The sequence below is a fragment of the Xenopus tropicalis genome, chromosome 3 (genome assembly GCF_000004195.4).
Source record: "Xenopus tropicalis strain Nigerian chromosome 3, UCB_Xtro_10.0, whole genome shotgun sequence".
Lineage (NCBI taxonomy): Eukaryota > Metazoa > Chordata > Amphibia > Anura > Pipidae > Xenopus > Xenopus tropicalis.
Window position 1 is genome coordinate 1,153,276 of NC_030679.2, and position 21,298 is coordinate 1,174,573.

Below are 21,298 nucleotides of genomic sequence, written 5' to 3' on the forward strand. Positions count from 1 at the left end.
GTTGGGGGACAGACAGACGAGGGACAGATGGGGGGGACAGGCGGGGGACAGACAGACGGGGGGACAGATGGGAGGACAGATGGGAGGACAGATGGGGGGACAGACGGGGGGACAGATTGGGGAACTGACGGGGGGACAGACAGACGGGGGGACACAGGGTTGGACTGGGGGGTGAAGGGCCCACCGGGGCTCCCGCCCCAGGGGCCCTGCAGGTACCCGTGCCCCCCCCCCGCAGGGCCCCCCACCCGACGTCCTCCCCTGAGCGCGTAAATTTAATGTGTCGGGGCAGGGGGCGCGGGCAAGGGTCGGCCCAGTGTGACCCTGGGGGGGCAGACTGATGGGGGGACAGATGGGGGGGACAGACGGGGGACAGACAGACAGACGGGGGGGGACAGATGGGGGGGACAGACGGGGACAGACAGACGGGGTCAGATGGGGGGGACAGACAGACGGGGGGACAGACAGATGGGGGGACAGACAGAAGGGGGGACAGACAGACGGGGGGACAGATTGGGGAACTGACGGGGGGACAGACAGACGGGGGGGACAGACAGTTGGGGGGACAGGCGGGGGACAAATGGGGGGACAGACGGGGGACAGACTGATGGGGGACAGGCAGACGGGGGGACAAATGGGGGGACAGACAGATGGGGGGACAGATTGGGGAACTGACGGGGGGACAGACAGACGGGGGGACAGATTGGGAAACTGACGGGGGGACAGACAGACAGGGGGGGACAGACAGTTGGGGGGACAGACAGACGAGGGACAGATGGGGGGGACAGGCGGGGGACAGACAGACAGGGGGGACAGATGGGAGGACAGATGGGGGACAGACAGACGGGGGGACAGATGGCGGGGACAGACGGGGGGGACAGATGGGGGGACAGATGTGGGAGACAGACGGGGGGACAGATTGGGGAACTGACGGGGGGACAGACAGATGGGGGGACAGACGGGGGGGACAGACAGTTGGGGGGACAGACGGGGGACAGACAGGGGGACAGACTGATGGGGGACAGGCAGACGGGGGGACAAATGGGGGGACAGACAGATGGGGGGACAGACAGACGAGGGACAGATGGGGGGACAGGTGGGGGACAGACAGACGGGGGACAGGCAAACGGGGAGGACAGATGGGGGACAGACAGATGGGGGGACAGATGGGGGGACAGATGTGGGAGACAGATGGGGGGACAGATTGGGGAACTGACGGGGGGACAGACAGACGGGGGGACACAGGGTTGGACTGGGGGGTGAAGGGCCCACCGGGGCTCCCGCCCCAGGGGCCCTGCAGGTACCTGTGCCCCCCCCCGCAGGGCCCCCCACCCGACGTCCTCCCCTGAGCGCGTAAATTTAATGTGTCGGGGCAGGAGCGGTCAGGCAGGGGGCGCGGGCAAGGGTCGGCCCAGTGTGACCCTGGGGGGGCAGACTGACGGGGGGACAGATGGGGGGGACAGACGGGGGACAGACAGACAGACGGGGGGACAGATGGGGGGACAGACGGGGGACAGACAGACGGGGTCAGATGGGGGGACAGACAGACGGGGGGACAGACAGATGGGGGGACAGACAGAAGGGGGGACAGACGGGGGGACAGATTGGGGAACTGACGGGGGGACAGACAGACGGGGGGGACAGACAGTTGGGGGGACAGACGGGGGGACAGACTGATGGGGGGACAGGCAGACGGGGGGACAAATGGGGGGACAGACAGACGGGGGGACAGACAGACGAGGGACAGATGGGGGGACAGGTGGGGGACAGACAGACGGGGGACAGGCAAACGGGGAGGACAGATGGGGGACAGACGGGGGACAGATGGGGGACAGACAGACGGGGAGACAGACGGGGGGACAGATGGGGGACAGACAGACGGGGGACAGACGGGGGGACAGATGGCGGGGACAGACGGGGGGACAGATGGGGGGACAGATGTGGGAGACAGACGGGGGGACAGATGGGGGGACAGATGTGGGAGACAGACGGGGGGACAGATGGGGGGACAGATGGGGAGACAGATGTGGGAGACAGACGGGGGGACAGATAGGGGGAAAGACAGATGGGGGACAGATGGGGGGGCAGACAGACGGGGGGGACAGACATTACCTACAATGGAGGGCTGAGGGCTCCATGTCAATGTGTTCTACCCTCATGTGGGGGCATCATTCTCTGTACCCATGGGGGCAAATAGGTGCAGTTGCTGTGGGTCAACTTGTCCTTTTGTTTTGCATTAAAGGTAATGATTAAATCCCCTTAACATGAAGCCGGACAAACACTGAGTTGAGAGGAACCTTGAAAGAGCCCAGAGTGGCCAACATTTCATATCTATCTCCACTCAGGGCTGGATTATATACTGATCTGACCACAAAGAAAATCATCGAGGTCAACATCTACCAGGCCAATCAGTCGTCCCACCCATCCAATAGAACATTCTTGGGTCAATGTACTATGGGTGCAGAGAATACAGTCACACTTCTGGGACCCCCAGGTTTGGGTGCTGGCTGTAAGAGGCAAGTTGGAGCCCTCTTAGGTTGGAAGTTACATGAGAAACATTAAAAGGTGAAAGAACTGAGACTCAAATGTGGCCTTCCCAGGGGGGAATATCATCATCATCGTTGTTATCATCATGACTATGTTTAGTATCATCATCATTATCATCAGTATCATCATTGCCGTCATCATTATGATTATAATCAGTATCATGATCATTATCTTCATCATAATCATCTTTATCATCATCATCGTCATCTTCATCATCGGCATCATGATTATGTTCGGTATCATTATCAGAATTGTCATCATCATTATCATCTTCATCATCATTGCCGTCAGTATCATGATCATTATCTTCATCATCGTTATCATCATCATCATCGTCATCTATATCATTGCTGCAGTCATCATCATCATGATTATGATCAGTATCATCATCTTCATTGTTGTCATCATCATCATGATTATGTTTGGTATCATTATCATCTTCATCGTCATTGCCGTCATCATCATATTAATCAGTATCATGATCATTATATTCATCATAATCATCTTTATCATCATCATCATCGTCATCTTTATAATTGTAGCCGCCATCATGATCATAATTATCATCATCATCATCATCTTCATTGTTGTCATCATCATTATCATGATTATGTCCGCTATCATCATCATCTTCATCATCGTCATCATTATCAGGATTATGTTAGGTATCATTATCATCATTGTCATCATCATTATTATCTTCATCATCATTGCCGCCATCATCATCATGATTATAAGCAGTATCATGATCATTATCTTCCTCATCATCATCATCATCATCTTCATTGTTGTCAACATCATTATCATGATTATGTTCAGTATCATTATGATCAGTATCATCATCATTTATGAGGAGGTGCCAAGGGGAAGTTCTGCAGTCTGGGATTGGGGGGCCCTTTCTCTCATTGGGGGGTTGGGTTCAAGTAGGAGCCACTGTTTGGCAATAAGGGAAAATCTCTGATTTATGGCAAATTGACTTATAAGTTGATTTTTTCAAGTTAAAAAAAATACATCAACAACTTTTTCAAAAAATATTTTTTTAAGAATCTGCTTCTTTTGGCTTTTCTCTATAATAAATATGTAGAGACCCGATTACAGCCTTAAACTGTTTTCCTAGTAACCGGCACCGACATCAGAAACAGAGACTGGAGCCAACGGCAACAAGTGGAAAATAAACTGCAGGGACTTCATGTTGTTATTGCCTTGGGCTCAGATTTATGGGCCCCTCTGTCCTCCTACATTCTTATATCAATTGGCTCTAGTGTGTGCGAATGGGATAGGGACCTTAGATTGTAAGCTCACTGGGGCAGGGACTGATGGGAATGGGATAGGGACCTTAGATTGTAAGCTCATTGGGGCAGGGGCTGATGGGAATGGGATAGGGACCTTAGATTGTAAGCTCACTGGGGCAGGGGCTGATGGGAATGGGATAGGGACCTTAGAGTGTAAGCTCACTGGGGCAGGGACTGATGGGAATGGGATAGGGACATTAGATTGTAAGCTCACTGGGGCAGGGACTGATGGGAATGGGATAGGGACATTAGATTGTAAGCTCACTGGGGCAGGGACTGATGGGAATGTGATAGGGCCCTTAGATTGTAAGCTCACTGGGGCAGGGGCTGATGGGAATGGGATAGGGACCTTAGAGTGTAAGCTCACTGGGGCAGGGGCTGATGGGAATGTGATAGGGACCTTAGATTGTAAGCTCACTGGGGCAGGGGCTGATGGGAATGGGATAGGGACCTTAGATTGTAAGCTCACTGGGGCAGGGACTGATAGGAATGTGATAGGGACCTTAGAGTGTAAGCTCACTGGGGCAGGGACTGATGGGAATGGGATAGGGACCTTAGATTGTAAGCTCACTGGGGCAGGGGCTGATGGGAATGGGATAGGGACCTTAGATTGTAAGCTCACTGGGGCAGGGGCTGATGGGAATGGGATAGGGACCTTAGATTGTAAGCTCACTGGGGCAGGGACTGATGGGAATGGGATAGGGACCTTAGATTGTAAGCTCACTGGGGCAGGGACTGATAGGAATGTGATAGGGACCTTAGAGTGTAAGCTCACTGGGGCAGGGGCTGATGGGAATGGGATAGGGACCTTAGATTGTAAGCTCACTGGGGCAGGGACTGATGGGAATGGGATAGGGACCTTAGATTGTAAGCTCACTGGGGCAGGGGCTGATGGGAATGGGATAGGGACCTTAGATTGTAAGCTCACTGGGGCAGGGGCTGATGGGAATGGGATAGGGACCTTAGATTGTAAGCTCACTGGGGCAGGGACTGATGGGAATGTGATAGGGACATTAGAGTGTAAGCTCACTGGGGCAGGGACTGATGGGAATGGGATAGGGACCTTAGATTGTAAGCTCACTGGGGCAGGGACTGATGGGAATGGGATAGGGACCTTAGATTGTAAGCTCACTGGGGCAGGGACTAATGGCTGGTATTTGGGGTTGGCAGTGGGGTTGGTATTTCTAAAAAAGATCAGTGACCCCCCACTATATCTGAGCATTTGATGCCCCCCATGATGGAAGTGGCTCCCTATAGGAAATATCTGGGAGAGGGGATTTAAAGGGAAACTAATCCAAACAAAGTGCAAATCCCGGCGCAGTTTAGGGAGGTTGATGTTGTTGGAGCAGAACTGGCAGTCGGCCAGGCGCTTGTGGCCTGAGCCCAACCCTCCGGGGCCCAATGGCCGCCATGATATCTGCGCATTAGCCAAGAGGATGTCACCCATTGGCCGCCGGCATTTCCCACGACCTTCCCTGCGCCCCCCCAGCTGTTTCCTACCGAGATTATCTGCCAATGTTACAACTCATTAATTATCTGCTCGTTAGCCCCCCCCCCCCCCCCCCGGGAACCAGAGCTGCTGCTCCCTGTAAATAATGGGCCTCATTCACTAAGACTGGGCAAAATGCATGAACAGGGGCAATACCTGTATGGGGGGGGTAGTTGGGTCCATTCTGCCCAGGGCACTGTCTGTATAGGGTCGGGGTGTCTCATTGGCTCAGACTAATTGTACAGAGAATAAAGCTCACCCCCCCGAGGGCCAGTGATTGGCCAGTAATAGCCCCACTCGGTGTGACCCCCCCATCAGAGTCGGACAGATGTGGGACGTCAGCCCCTCGCACAGGAAGTGGGAACTGTGGGAAAACATCAACTAAATACACAAAAGTGCAGGGTTGGGGGTCCCGGGGGGGTCGGATTATCACAAGGGGCGTAATTACAGCTCTCAGCGCCCAAATGTGGCCCAGGGGTGTCAGTCGGGGCAGTTAGTGCTGGGAATGTACTAAAGAGTTACCGGGGGGGGGGGGCAGATGGGATGTGGATTCCCCTTTACTGGGAGTTGTCATGGTAACGTTACTGTTTCACAGCAAATTTAGAAAATTAGGGATATAATAAAGGGAAAGTAAAAATGGGGCTATTTCTGCTCCGGCAAAGGGGGTAACACTGGCACAGGGGGCAGATTCCCAAACTGCCCACGATTGGCCATTTTCTCCAAGCGAGGGTTAATCAATGCCAGGGTGCCCCCCCCCCCATTCACTTTCCATTAATCTTCAATGTCACGTTGTGGGTCTTTATCAGGTTTGTGTCCCTGAGGAACCGCCGGAACGTTCCCCCCCCCCCCCCAGGGGGCAGAAATCAGTCATGTGATGTTGTTATTCTCCTTACTGTTTGTGCCAAAGGCTGTTTGTGAACTGAGGAGCTTACAATCTAATTATCTAATACTGGAACAAGGGAGACAGTAGGGCAAGATGGAGACAGTAGGGCAAGATGGAGACAGTAGGACAAGATGGGGACAGTAGGACAAGATGGAGACAGTAGGACAAGATGGGGACAGTAGGACAAGATTGAGACAGTAGGACAAGATGGGGACAGTAGGGCAAGATTGAGACAGTAGGACAAGATGGGGACAGTAGGGCAAGATTGAGACAGTAGGACAAGATGGGGACAGTAGGGCAAGATGGAGACAGTAGGGCAAGATGGGGACAGTAGGGCAAGATGGGGACAGTAGGACAAGATGGGGACAGTAGGACAAGATTGAGACAGTAGGACAAGATGGGGACAGTAGGACAAGATGGGGACAGTAGGACAAGATGGGGGCAGTAGGGCAAGATTGAGACAGTAGGACAAGATGGGGACAGTAGGGCAAGATTGAGACAGTAGGACAAGATGGGGACAGTAGGACAAGATGGGGACAGTAGGACAAGATGGGGACAGTAGGGCAAGATGGGGACAGTAGGGCAAGATGGGGACAGTAGGGCAAGATGGAGACAGTAGGACAAGATGGAGACAGTAGGGCAAGATGGAGACAGTAGGACAAGATGGGGACAGTAGGACAAGATGGGGAGAGTAGGACAAGATGGAGACAGTAGGACAAGATGGGGAGAGTAGGACAAGATGGGGACAGTAGGACAAGATGGAGACAGTAGGACAAGATGGGGACAGTAGGACAAGATGGGGAGAGTAGGACAAGATGGAGACAGTAGGACAAGATGGAGACAGTTGGACAAGATGGGGACAGTAGGGCAAGATGGAGACAGTAGGACAAGATGGAGACAGTAGGGCAAGATGGAGACAGTAGGACAAGATGGAGACAGTTGGACAAGATGGGGACAGTAGGGCAAGATGGGGACAGTAGGACAAGATGGAGACAGTAGGACAAGATGGAGACAGTAGGGCAAGATGGAGACAGTAGGACAAGATGGGGACAGTAGGACAAGATGGAGACAGTAGGACAAGATGGGGACAGTAGGGCAAGATTGAGACAGTAGGACAAGATGGGGACAGTAGGACAAGATGGGGACAGTAGGGCAAGATGGGGACAGTAGGGCAAGATGGGGACAGTAGGGCAAGATGGAGACAGTAGGACAAGATGGAGACAGTAGGGCAAGATGGAGACAGTAGGACAAAATGGGGACAGTAGGACAAGATGGGGACAGTAGGGCAAGATGGAGACAGTAGGACAAGATGGAGACAGTAGGGCAAGATGGAGACAGTAGGACAAGATGGGGACAGTAGGGCAAGATGGGGACAGTAGGACAAGATGGAGACAGTAGGGCAAGATGGAGACAGTAGGACAAGATGGAGACAGTTGGACAAGATGGGGACAGTAGGGCAAGATGGGGACAGTAGGACAAGATGGAGACAGTAGGACAAGATGGAGACAGTAGGGCAAGATGGAGACAGTAGGACAAGATGGGGACAGTAGGACAAGATGGAGACAGTAGGACAAGATGGGGACAGTAGGGCAAGATTGAGACAGTAGGACAAGATGGGGACAGTAGGACAAGATGGGGACAGTAGGGCAAGATGGGGACAGTAGGGCAAGATGGGGACAGTAGGGCAAGATGGGGACAGTAGGACAAGATGGAGACAGTAGGGCAAGATGGAGACAGTAGGGCAAGATGGAGACAGTAGGGCAAGATGGGGACAGTAGGGCAAGATGGAGACAGTAGGGCAAGATGGGGACAGTAGGGCAAGATGGAGACAGTAGGGCAAGATGGAGACAGTAGGGCAAGATGGAGACAGTAGGGCAAGATGGAGACAGTAGGGCAAGATGGAGACAGTAGGGCAAGATGGAGACAGTAGGGCAAGATGGAGACAGTAGGACAAGATGGAGACAGTAGGACAAGATGGAGACAGTAGGGCAAGATGGAGACAGTAGGGCAAGATGGAGACAGTAGGGCAAGATGGGGACAGTAGGGCAAGATGGAGACAGTAGGGCAAGATGGGGACAGTAGGACAAGATGGAGACAGTAGGGCAAGATGGAGACAGTAGGACAAGATGGGGACAGTAGGGCAAGATGGGGACAGTAGGGCAAGATGGGGACAGTAGGGCAAGATGGGGACAGTAGGGCAAGATGGAGACAGTAGGACAAGATGGGGACAGTAGGGCAAGATGGGGACAGTAGGGCAAGATGGGGACAGTAGGGCAAGATGGGGACAGTAGGGCAAGATGGGGACAGTAGGGCAAGATGGGGACAGTAGGGCAAGATGGAGACAGTAGGACAAGATGGGGACAGTAGGGCAAGATGGGGACAGTAGGGCAAGATGGGGACAGTAGGGCAAGATGGGGACAGTAGGACAAGATGGAGACAGTAGGGCAAGATGGAGACAGTAGGACAAGATGGGGACAGTAGGGCAAGATGGGGACAGTAGGGCAAGATGGGGACAGTAGGACAAGATGGGGACAGTAGGGCAAGATGGAGACAGTAGGGCAAGATGGGGACAGTAGGGCAAGATGGAGACAGTAGGACAAGATGGAGACAGTAGGACAAGATGGAGACAGTAACTCCAGGCACTGAAGCTCCAATAGGAAGTTGCTGTTGATGTAGGAGGAGTTGGGGTCACCCAATAGATTGGGGGGCAGAGTAAGATGAGTGCAGCTGATGGCACTAAGTGAGTCGGGGCAGGCAGAAGCCCAGGGTGCAATGCTTGGGGGGGCACGTACCCCTCAGTGCTGGCGGGTATGTGGGTGCAGGGGAACTGACAGGGGTGGGAGAGGCGCCCGGTGGGTAAATACAGGGAACCAATCGCTGCGGATCAGTGCGACTCCCCCAGCTACACAGAGGAGATGGGTTAATGGAGAAAATTTCAGAGAATTATGGAACAAATGAGTCAAAACTCACATTAATGTGGAACAATCCGTGACTGCCATCTAGTGGCCAATCTACTGGCAGTTCTGCTCCTGGGAGATAGGGATCCATTAGATACAATGTAACAGCGCAGAGCTCCCCTGAACCCCAAACTCCCACCCCCTGTACCCCCAAACCTTATTAACAATGTTCTAATTCTCTGATTGGCTACAGGCTGGTCTGGCCCTGGGAATGTTCTAATGCTCTGATTGGCTACAGGTTGGTCTGGCCCTGGGAATGTTCTAATGTTCTGATTGGCTACAGGTTGGTCTGGCCCTGGGAATGTTCTAATGTTCTGATTGGCTACAGGTTGGGTCTGGCCCTGGGAATGTTCTAATGCTCTGATTGGCTACAGGTTGGTCTGGCCCTGGGAATGTTCTAATGTTCTGATTGGCTACAGGTTGGTCTGGCCCTGGGAATGTTCCAATGCTCTGATTGGCTACAGGTGGGTCTGGCCCTGGGAATGTTTTAATGTTCTGATTGGCTACAGGTTGGTCTGGCCCTGGGAATGTTCTAATGCTCTGATTGGCTACAGGTTGGTCTGGCCCTGGGAATGTTCTAATGCTCTGATTGGCTACAGGTTGGTCTGGCCCTGGGAATGTTCCAATGCTCTGATTGGCTACAGGTTGGTCTGGCCCTGGGAATGTTCTAATGCTCTGATTGGCTACAGGTTGGTTTGACCCTATGAAAGGTCTAATTGCCTCATTAATGGCTAAACCTTTGAAAGGCTCTAATCTTCTAAAGGTTCCAGCAGGTAACGGATCATTCCAAGCCCAGAATATTTCCAATAAATGTGGAATTTATATAAATACAGTAATGTTCCCTTTAATGACTGCGCTACAGAATATCTGTCCCCCCCCCCCGGCCCAATCAGCGAGATGAATTCTGCGTCACCGCGTCACTCTCACATCTCGTTGCCGCCGCATTTATAATAATAACGAGGGAAATAAACGGCCAAATTACCGGCTCCATTTAATCCGGAGGATCCCGCGAGTGGCAGATAAATCGTGTGCCCTAAATTCACGGCGCAAATTGCCCGGAAGGGAATGGAAAAATATAAAAAAACGCACAAAGTCATTTCCAGTCGAATGAAAAGTGTAAATGAGCCCATTTCCATGGAGTGCCCCTCAAAAACTCTCCCGCCGATGGGGGGGCAAACCCATTACGACTCTATCCCCCCCACACATTAACCCATGCATGTCAGACAAATGGTTAATGTTCTAATATCATAACTTGCCCTTATTTGTAGTCACCAGTTGCCAACACACCCACCAGTCACATGACTGACAACTTGCCCCGCCCCCCTTCTTTCAACCTAATAAACATAACGTTTTTTTTTTGGGGGGGGGGAGAGATAAAACCTTGAACGATAAACGTTGGATCCGAAAAGAATTCAGTTCTTACTTTTCTGAAGCTGAAATATTGCAGCAAAGCATTCCCGCATTCTCCACCATTTCTACGGGGGAAATATTCTGATATGGGGGTTGTTAAGTTGAATTTTGGGGCAAACACCATAGGGGACTGATTTATTCGTTTATATCCTATATACAGTAGTGACACGCAGATATTATACACCCGCAGCCCCTCCCCCAGCAGAGCTTACAATCTAATTCCCATAATAATAGACCCAAGGGACAATTTTATCAGGAGCCAATTAAACGTCAGTCTCTAAATGCCTCCAGCGAATGTGATTTCCTTGGATTATAGACCTGCTGATAGAGAGAATAAATGGGCAATAACCCCCCCCCCCCCCCCCAGAAGCCAATAACGCAACAGAGACATTTTGACTCTTTAAATTACCGTGTGACTTGGAAAAAAATCCAATGTCCCATCTCCTGTAAATTACATGTAATTTGGTGCAAATAAAGCCGAAACCCTCGAGAAAATCACAGATAATGTAACCGGTGTAATTGCACTCGGCCGGGAAACGACCAACCGCAAAGGAACCAGCCTGTGTCGCACCCGCCAGCAGCCAGAGGGTTAAGGTGACAGATAAGCAGAGAAATATATATATATATACAGCAGGGACGTATGTAATTCATATGCACAGCAGAACCTTCATAGCATTAAAGTGATTGTTATAGAGATACGATCCTACTGGGAACTGTAATCACCCGGGAACTGGGAGACCGGGACTTTGTTATATGTTATATATATATGTATAAATATACTTCCTGTGAATGGGGGGAGTGTATTTCCCGGTACCCATGTGACTGTCTCTGCTTCCTTTGCACGGGGGAGTGTATTTCCCGGTACCCATGTGACTGTCTCTGCTTCCTTTGCACGGGGGAGTGTATTTCCCGGTACCCGTGTGACTGTCTCTGCTTCCTTTGCACGGGGGAGTGTATTTCCCGGTACCCATGTGACTGTCTCTGCTTCCTTTGCACGGGGGAGTGTATTTCCCGGTACCCATGTGACTGTCTCTGCTTCCTTTGCACGAGGGAGTGTATTTCCCGGTACCCGTGTGACTGTCTCTGCTTCCTTTGCACGGGGGAGTGTATTTCCCGGTACCCGTGTGACTGTCTCTGCTTCCTGTGCACGGGGGAGTGTATTTCCCGGTACCCATGTGACTGTCTCTGCTTCCTTTGCACGGGGGAGTGTATTTCCCGGTACCCATGTGACTGTCTCTGCTTCCTTTGCACGGGGGAGTGTATTTCCCGGTACCCGTGTGACTGTCTCTGCTCCCTTTGCACGGGGGAGTGTATTTCCCGGTACCCATGTGACTGTCTCTGCTTCCTTTGCACGGGGAGTGTATTTCCCGGTACCCATGTGACTGTCTCTGCTTCCTTTGCACGGGGGAGTGTATTTCCCGGTACCCATGTGACTGTCTCTGCTTCCTTTGCACGGGGGAGTGTATTTCCCGGTACCCATGTGACTGTCTCTGCTTCCTTTGCACGGGGGAGTGTATTTCCCGGTACCCATGTGACTGTCTCTGCTTCCTTTGCAAATCTTGCATTCTCACAGCCCTCGGGTTCCTTCTAGCCCCTCCCACTTTATTTATTTACCTATGCTGTTTATTGTTTAGTCATTATGCTCTTTAGCTCCCCCTAGTGGATAAGATATGACAGATTTCTCATTGATTCTCTATGGGACCATTTTTATTCGTGAACCAAACTGATATGATATAATTGCTGGGGAGTCACACATGTATGAATAAAGTTCTTTGGGGGTGCCAAATAAGGGCTGTGATTGGCTATTGAGTTGCCCCTATGCAGGAGGGAAATACCCCTGTTTTTTATGCAACCAAAACTTGCCCCCAGGCTATAAATGATAAAATGGGCACCTACCTGAGGCCACTGGGAGCAACATCCAATGGGTGAGGTTCCCTGCTCTGGGGGCGGGGTTTGCCTCCCTGTCTCTGTTACTGATTCCTATCAATGTGAGAGTTCTGCCAGCGCCACCTACTGACCAGCCGGGGGTATTGCAGCAAACAGACAAAGGGTAACTGCCCCTTTCCGATCGTTTTATGGCGCAAATACATTTATATCATTTTATAGAAATTTAATTGATTTGAGAGGAAACATCTGTCCCCCATGAATCATTTGTTCCACGTTTCCGCGGCTCATTCAGCCAATGATGTCAGTCCCAGCGCCCCTGTGACCCCCTCACGGATCATTAATACCCCGGGGCAGTAGTGAGAGGGCAATAGGGGGCAGGTATGGCGTCTCTGTGAGTAATTACAGGACAATGGGCTTTTGTGTGAGAGACAATCACTTCCCACGCGTCCAACTCCCATTCACTGCTTTATTGTTTCACACAGAGACGGAACCACATGGAAATGCAAAAATACAATTAATTTCTCATCAGCAGAATTAGTCCTCTAATTAATGCCCGAAATATCCCTCAGCTCCGCCTCCAGGGTGCCTAGTGAGCTTACAATCTAAGGTCCCTATCACATTCTCACTGGGGCAGGGGCTGATGGGAATGGGATAGCGACCTTAGATTGTAAGCTCACTGGGGCAGGGGCTGATGGGAATGGGATAGGGACCTTAGATTGTAAGCTCACTGGGGCAGGGGCTGATGGGAATGTGATAGGGACCTTAGATTGTAAGCTCACTGGGGCAGGGACTGATGGGAATGGGATAGGGGCCTTAGATTGTAAGCTCACTGGGGCAGGGGCTGATGGGAATGGGATAGGGACCTTAGATTGTAAGCTCACTGGGGCAGGGGCTGATGGGAATGGGATAGGGACCTTAGATTGTAAGCTCACTGGGGCAGGGACTGATGGGAATGGTATAGGGACCTTAGATTGTAAGTTCACTGGGGCAGGGGCTGATGGGAATTTGATAGGGACCTTAGATTGTAAGCTCACTGGGGCAGGGGCTGATGGGAATGGGATAGGGACCTTAGATTGTAAGCTCACTGGGGCAGGGACTGATGGGAATGGGATAGGACCTTAGATTGTAAGCTCACTGGGGCAGGGGCTGATGGGAATGGATAGGGACCTTAGATTGTAAGCTCACTGGGGCAGGGGCTGATGGGAATGGGATAGGGACCTTAGATTGTAAGCTCACTGGGGCAGGGGCTGATGGGAATGGGATAGGGACCTTAGATTGTAAGCTCACTGGGGCAGGGGCTGATGGGAATGGGATAGGGACCTTAGATTGTAAGCTCACTGGGGCAGGGGCTGATGGGAATGGGATAGGGGACCTTAGATTGTAAGCTCACTGGGGCAGGGACTGATGGGAATGGGATAGGGACCTTAGATTGTAAGCTCAGTGGGACAGACGGTACCACAGTGGAAAGGAGTTAATGGGAGACTTGGCAGAACATGAAGGCAAAGTAAACCCAAACACGACGATACAGAGGAATCTCCCGGCGTCACCGCCAGGTAGAAAATAAATATCTGAGATGAACTTGCCCTTTAATGGAGAGAATACAAAGTTTTGGGGCTCAGCAGGTTTCCCCGACGCTCTCGCTGCACCGTTTGTCCTTCAGCTTCAGCAGGAAAGGGAGGAGCCGTCGGGGCACGAGGGGCGCCAGTCCCTCCCCATTGGCATCGCCACGCGCCCGCTTCCCGAAACGCAGCCCGAAAGGGTTAAAGTTAAATTTGCTCCGGGTGAAACGGAGGTGGCAGGAGAGCTGACTCTCTAATCTCCCCTCACGGATAAAGTAGCAGATGTTGGAGCGGCCCGGCCAGCTTAGAGTGTCAGCACTTGGGATCAGCTCATAGGACTCACTCTTCTCCCGTGGGTCTCCTTCTGGGTAACTTGTCTCTGGGCCTGGAGGGAGAGAGAGGGGCAATTACTTCTACATACCCCACCCAATATACCCCTGTACTGAGTAATGAAACCCTATGGCACCCCCTACCCATATGTATAAATACAAATATACAGAGAGGGAATGTTCTGGGCACACAATAAGCTGTACCCCCATACTGTACTGTCTAAGGGAAACACTATGGCACCTCCTACCCATATGTATAAATACAAATATACAGAGAGGGAATGTTCTGGGCACACAATAAGCTGTACCCCCATACTGTACTGTCTAAGGGAAACACTATGGCACCCCCTACCCATATGTATAAATACAAATATACAGAGAGGGAATGTTCTGGGCACACAATAAGCTGTACCCCCATACTGTACTGTCTAAGGGAAACACTATGGCACCCCCTACCCATATGTATAAATACAAATATACAGAGAAGGAATGTTCTGGGCACACAATAAGCTGTACCCCCATACTGTACTGTCTAAGGGAAACACTATGGCACCCCCTACCCATATGTATAAATACAAATATACAGAGAGGGAATGTTCTGGGCACACAATAAGCTGTACCCCAATACTGTACTGTCTAAGGGAAACACTATGGCACCCCCTACCCATATGTATAAATACAAATATACAGAGAGGGAATGTTCTGGGCACACAATAAGCTGTACCCCCATACTGTACTGTCTAAGGGAAACACTATGGCACCCCCTACCCATATGTATAAATACAAATATACAGAGAGGGAATGTTCTGGGCACACAATAAGCTGTACCCCCATACTGTACTGTCTAAGGGAAACACTATGGCACCCCCTACCCATATGTATAAATACAAATATACAGAGAGGGAATGTTCTGGGCACACAATAAGCTGTACCCCCATACTGTACTGTCTAAGGGAAACACTATGGCACCTCCTACCCATATGTATAAATACAAATATACAGAGAAGGAATGTTCTGGGCACACAATAAGCTGTACCCCCATACTGTACTGTCTAAGGGAAACACTATGGCACCCCCTACCCATATGTATAAATACAAATATACAGAGAAGGAATGTTCTGGGCACACAATAAGCTGTACCCCCATACTGTACTGTCTAAGGGAAACACTATGGCACCTCCTACCCATATGTATAAATACAAATATACAGAGAAGGAATGTTCTGGGCACACAATAAGCTGTACCCCCATACTGTACTGTCTAAGGGAAACACTATGGCACCCCCTACCCATATGTATAAATACAAATATACAGAGAGGGAATGTTCTGGGCACACAATAAGCTGTACCCCCATACTGTACTGTCTAAGGGAAACACTATGGCACCCCCTACCCATATGTATAAATACAAATATACAGAGAGGGAATGTTCTGGGCACACAATAAGCTGTACCCCCATACTGTACTGTCTAAGGGAAACCACTATGGCACCCCCTACCCATATGTATAAATACAAATATACAGAGAAGGAATGTTCTGGGCACACAATAAGCTGTACCCCCATACTGTACTGTCTAAGGGAAACACTATGGCACCCCCTACCCATATGTATAAATACAAATATACAGAGAGGGAATGCTCTGGGCACACAATAAGCTGTACCCCCATACTGTACTGTCTAAGGGAAACACTATGGCACCCCCTACCCATATGTATAAATACAAATATACAGAGAGGGAATGCTCTGGGCACACAATAACAATCCCACATAACTAAATACAGAGATTCCTAGAATCACAATCCATGTTCCTGGGGGAGTAATTGACGCTGTTTCCATGCATTAGGCTTATTATGGGATGTCTCTAGGGACAAAAGGCTGGGGGACCCCCTTGCTGCATATGATTCATTATTACTATGTGTTATTTCTGCTCCTCTTCTCTTATTAAAGGGGAAGTTCGCCTGCGGATTGAGGTTATAGTAACATTTTACTTGCCCTTTATTGTCCCTGGTGCAATTACATGGTCGGTTCTAGATACTCACCGCCAATCTCCTCAAGTTCTAGACCCTCCTCGTCGCCCCTGAACATGGTTCCCCCCACGGCATGTTGGGAAATCACCAGGGTGAGAAGGAGGAGGAGCAGCATTGTCCTGGCCATTGCCTTCAACTGGGGAGAGAAAGGGGAAAATCGGAAATTCTGAGCGAAATAAATATTGTGGGTTTATATCTAGAATGTTTGTTCATACACAGGGTGGGGAGTTGTAGTTCAGCAGCAGCTGGAGGTGCCATAAAGCAATGTGTTCCTGTTGCAGGGCGACCCCACAGAGTAGGGCACCATGGGATTTATTTATATTCCCCCCCAGGATAGTGGGGGCCGAGAGCGGTCACCCTTGATTAAACCACAGTTTTTTATAAATTGGGGTGCCCCGGCCCCGATACTAAAACCTTTGGGCTTTACCTGCCCCATAACTATCTGCCCCATAACTGTACCTGCCCTATAACTGTATCTGCCCCATAACTGTATCTGCCCCATAACTGTATCTGCCCCATAACTGTATCTGCCCCATAACTGTATCTGCCCCATAACTGTATCTGCCCCATAACTGTATCTGCCCCATAACTGTATCTGCCCCATAACTATCTGCCCCATAACTGTATCTGCCCCATAACTGTATCTGCCCCATAACTGTATCTGCCCCATAACTATCTGCCCCATAACTGTATCTGCCCCATAACTATCTGCCCTATAACTGTACCTGCCCCATAACTATCTGCCCCATAACTATCTGCCCCATAACTGTATCTGCCCCATAACTGTATCTGCCCCATAACTGTACCTGCCCCATAACTGTACCTGCCCCATAACTGTATCTGCCCCATAACTGTATCTGCCCCGACCCCCTGAGTTCTGACCCGACCCCCTGAGTTCTGACCCGACCCTCTGAGTTCTGACCCGACCCCCTGAGTTCTGACCCGACCCCCTGAGTTCTGACCCGACCCCCTGAGTTCTGTCCCGACCCCCTGAGTTCTGACCCGGCTCCCTGAGTTCTGTCCCGGCTCCCTGAGTTCTGACCCGGCTCCCTGAGTTCTGACCCGGCTCCCTGAGTTCTGTCCCGGCTCCCTGAGTTCTGTCCCGGCTCCCTGAGTTCTGACCCGGCTCCCTGAGTTCTGTCCCGACCCCCTGAGTTCTGTCCCGACCCCCTGAGTTCTGTCCCGACCCCCTGAGTTCTGTCCCGGCTCCCTGAGTTCTGACCCGGCTCCCTGAGTTCTGACCCGGCTCCCTGAGTTCTGTCCCGACCCCCTGAGTTCTGACCCGGCTCCCTGAGTTCTGTCCCGACCCCCTGAGTTCTGTCCCGACCCCCTGAGTTCTGACCCGGCTCCTGAGTTCTGTCCCGGCTCCCTGAGTTCTGACCGGCTCCCTGAGTTCTGTCCCGACCCCCTGAGTTCTGTCCCGGCTCCCTGAGTTCTGTCCCGACCCCCTGAGTTCTGTCCCGACCCCCTGAGTTCTGACCCGGCTCCCTGAGTTCTGTCCCGGCTCCCTGAGTTCTGACCCGGCTCCCTGAGTTCTGACCCGGCTCCCTGAGTTCTGACCCAACCCCCTGAGTTCTGTCCCGACCCCCTGAGTTCTGACCCGACCCCCTGAGTTCTGACCCGGCTCCCTGAGTTCTGACCCGACCCCTTGAGTTCTGACCCGACCCCCTGAGTTCTGACCCGGCTCCCTGAGTTCTGACCCGGCTCCCTGAGTTCTGACCCGACTCCCTGAGTTCTGTCCCGACCCCTTGAGTTCTTTCCCGACCCCATGAGTTCTGACCCGGCTCCCTGAGTTCTGACCCGGCTCCCTGAGTTCTGTCCCGACTCCCTGAGTTCTGTCCCGACCCCCTGAGTTCTGACCCGGCTCCCTGAGTTCTGTCCCGACCCCCTGAGTTCTGACCCGGCTCCCTGAGTTCTGACCCAATCCCTTGGGTTCTGACCCAACTCCCTGAGTTCTGACCCGACTCCCTGAGTTCTGACCCGGCTCCCTGAGTTCTGACCCGGCTCCCTGAGTTCTGACCTGACCCCTTGAGTTCTGACCCGACCCCCTGAGTTCTGACCCGACTCCCTGAGTTCTGACCCGACTCCCTGAGTTCTGCCCCGACCCCTTGAGTTCTGACCCAGCTCCCTGAGTTCTGTCCCGACTCCCTGAGTTCTGTCCCGACTCCCTGAGTTCTGTCCCGACCCCCTGAGTTCTGACCCGACCCCCTGAGTTCTGACCCGGCTCCCAGAGTTCTGACCCGACCCCTTGAGTTCTGTCCCGGCTCCCTGAGTTCTGACCCGACCCCTTGGGTTCTGACCCGACCCCCTGAGTTCTGACCCGACTCCCTGAGTTTTGACCCGACTCCCTGAGTTCTGACCCGACTCCCTGAGTTCTGACCCGGCTCCCTGAGTTCTGACCCAGCTCCCTGAGTTCTGACCCGACCCGACCCCCTGAGTTCTGTCCCGACCCCCTGAGTTCTGACCTGGCTCCCTGAGTTCTGTCCCGACCCCCTGAGTTCTGACCCGGCTCCCTGAGTTCTGTCCCGACCCCCTGAGTTCTGACCCGGCTCCCTGAGTTCTGTCCCGACCCCCTGAGTTCTGACCCGGCTCCCTGAGTTCTGACCCGGCTCCCTGAGTTCTGTCCCGACCCCCTGAGTTCTGACCCGACCCCCTGAGTTCTGTCCCGACCCCCTGAGTTCTGACCCGGCTCCCTGAGTTCTGACCCGGCTCCCTGAGTTCTGTCCCGACCCCATGAGTTCTGACCCGACCCGACCCCCTGAGTTCTGACCCGACCCCCTGAGTTCTGACCCGACCCCATGAGTTCTGACCCGGCTCCCTGAGTTCTGACCCGGCCCCCTGAGTTCTGTCCCGACCCCCTGAGTTCTGACCCGACCCCATGAGTTCTGACCCGGCTCCCTGAGTTCTGACCCGGCTCCCTGAGTTCTGACCCGGCTCCCTGAGTTCTGTCCCGACCCCCTGAGTTCTGTCCCGACCCTCTGAGTTCTGACCCGACCCCCTGAGTTCTGTCCCGACCCCCTGAGTTCTGTCCCGACCCCCTGAGTTCTGTCCCGACCCCCTGAGTTCTGACCCGACCCCCTGAGTTCTGACCCGACTCCCTGAGTTCTGACCCGGCTCCCTGAGTTCTGACCCGGTAGCTTGAGTTCTGACCCGGCTCCCTGAGTTCTGACCCGGTACCTTGAGTTCTGACCCGGCTCCCTGAGTTCTGACCCGGTACCTTGAGTTCTGACCCGGCTCCCTGAGTTCTGACCCGGCTCCCTGAGTTCTGACCCGGCTCCCTGAGTTCTGACCCGGCTCCCTGAGTTCTGACCCGACCCCCTGAGTTCTGTCCCGACCCCCTGAGTTCTGTCCCGACCCCCTGAGTTCTGACCCGACCCCCTGAGTTCTGTCCCGACCCCCTGAGTTCTGTCCCGACCCCCTGAGTTCTGACCCGACCCCCTGAGTTCTGACCCGACTCCCTGAGTTCTGTCCCGACCCCCTGAGTTCTGTCCCGACCCCCTGAGTTCTGACCCGACCCCCTGAGTTCTGACCCGGCTCCCTGAGTTCTGTCCCGACCCCCTGAGTTCTGACCCGACCCCCTGAGTTCTGTCCCGACCCCCTGAGTTCTGTCCCGACCCCCTGAGTTCTGACCCGACCCCCTGAGTTCTGACCCGGCTCCCTGAGTTCTGACCCAGTACCTTGAGTTCTGACCCGGCTCCCTGAGTTCTGACCCGGTACCTTGAGTTCTGACCCGGCTCCCTGAGTTCTGACCCGACTCCCTGAGTTCTGACCCGGTACCTTGAGTTCTGACCCGGTACCTTGAACGGAGCAACTGGATTTTTGGGAAAATCATATTTCTGTGCAAATGGTTATCGCTCCCCCTGAGCCCAAGTTGATAGCAAGTTGCCCCCAAAGTGCAGAATTGCCCCCAGTGCCCCCTGTACCCCCCCCCGGCAGCACTTACCTCCCCTTGTGTCGCTTTGTACAGACTGAGTGCGACTCCGGCCGTGCGACTGCTCCGTGCTCTGCGCTTTCCTGCGATTTATACCCTGTCGCTTTCTATGAATCACAGCGATTACCTGCGACAGGAGCGCCCCCTGCTGCCCCCACCCGGCACCACGGCCACAAACTGCCCCCCGAATCCCCTGTCTCCCCCAAACAAACAAACTCCCCTGATGGGAAACGATTCGTTTGGAACCGAATTAGAGAATTAAAGGGAAACTTTACCTTTCAAATCGGCTTTAAAATGATATGAGGAGAGGAAGATACAGACCGGCAGGTAAGGGGTTAATCAGGGACCGCCCCCCCCCCCCAGGTCTTATTCTCAGGGGCCCCACACACCTTGTTCCAATAGGATTCAGTGCTAAAATGGTTAATGACCCCCCCCCATTGGCTAATGGCCCCCAGTTACTGTATAATCCTGGGGCTCATCTGCCCCCCCTCACTGTAACCTTCCCTCTCATTGGCTCCTCTGATGGGGATAATGGAATATTGATGGGGGTCTCTCTGGCCCAATCAGCTTGAATGATTTGATTCTTTAACTGTTTCATCAACATTAATACAAATAGGGGGGAAATTCACAGAATTAGGGGCTATTAATTGTCTGAAACAGTGACCCCCCCCCATAAGGGATTTATGTGTTTTTGTAATAGAACCCCCACACATTCTGGGGCATCTATAGAGATGGGGACAGTAGGGCAAGATGGGGACAGTAGGACAAGATGGGGGGACAGTAGGGCAAGATGGAGACAAGTTAGGGCAAAAGGATGGGCGACAGTTAGGGCAAGGGAGACAGTAGGGAGAGATGGAACAGTAGGGCAAGATGGAGACAGTAGGACAAGATGGAGACAGGTAGGGCAAGATGGAGACAGTACGGAAAAAGATGGGGACAGTTAGGGCAAGATGGGCGACAGTAGGCAAGATGGGCGACAGTAGTGACAAG

The 21,298-nt window shown here is 52.6% G+C and overlaps 1 protein-coding gene across 2 annotated transcripts; it reads right to left on the reverse strand.

The window, feature by feature from the left end:
• Nucleotides 1-13,945: 13,945 nt before the first annotated feature.
• Nucleotides 13,946-20,406, reverse strand: kiss2 (kisspeptin 2). Of its 2 annotated transcripts, XM_031897746.1 has the most exons (3): nucleotides 20,321-20,406; nucleotides 16,390-16,513; nucleotides 14,032-14,406 (listed from the first exon to the last, which is right to left on the reverse strand). In XM_031897746.1, the coding sequence occupies exons 2-3, from the start codon at nucleotides 16,502-16,504 to the stop codon at nucleotides 14,078-14,080; spliced, it is 444 nt and encodes a 147-aa protein (XP_031753606.1). In that variant the 5' UTR covers nucleotides 16,505-16,513; nucleotides 20,321-20,406; the 3' UTR covers nucleotides 14,032-14,077.
• Nucleotides 20,407-21,298: the final 892 nt, after the last annotated feature.

Excerpts from the sequence above, each read along its gene's own strand:
- kiss2 (XM_031897746.1), bottom strand. The coding sequence starts at position 16,504 with ATGGCCAGGACAATGCTGCTCCTCCTCCTTCTCACCCTGGTGATTTCC. Across the intron at positions 14,407-16,389 it reads AGAACTTGAGGAGATTGGCG|GCCCAGAGACAAGTTACCCA; the intron begins GTGAGTATCTAG and ends CTCTCCCTCCAG.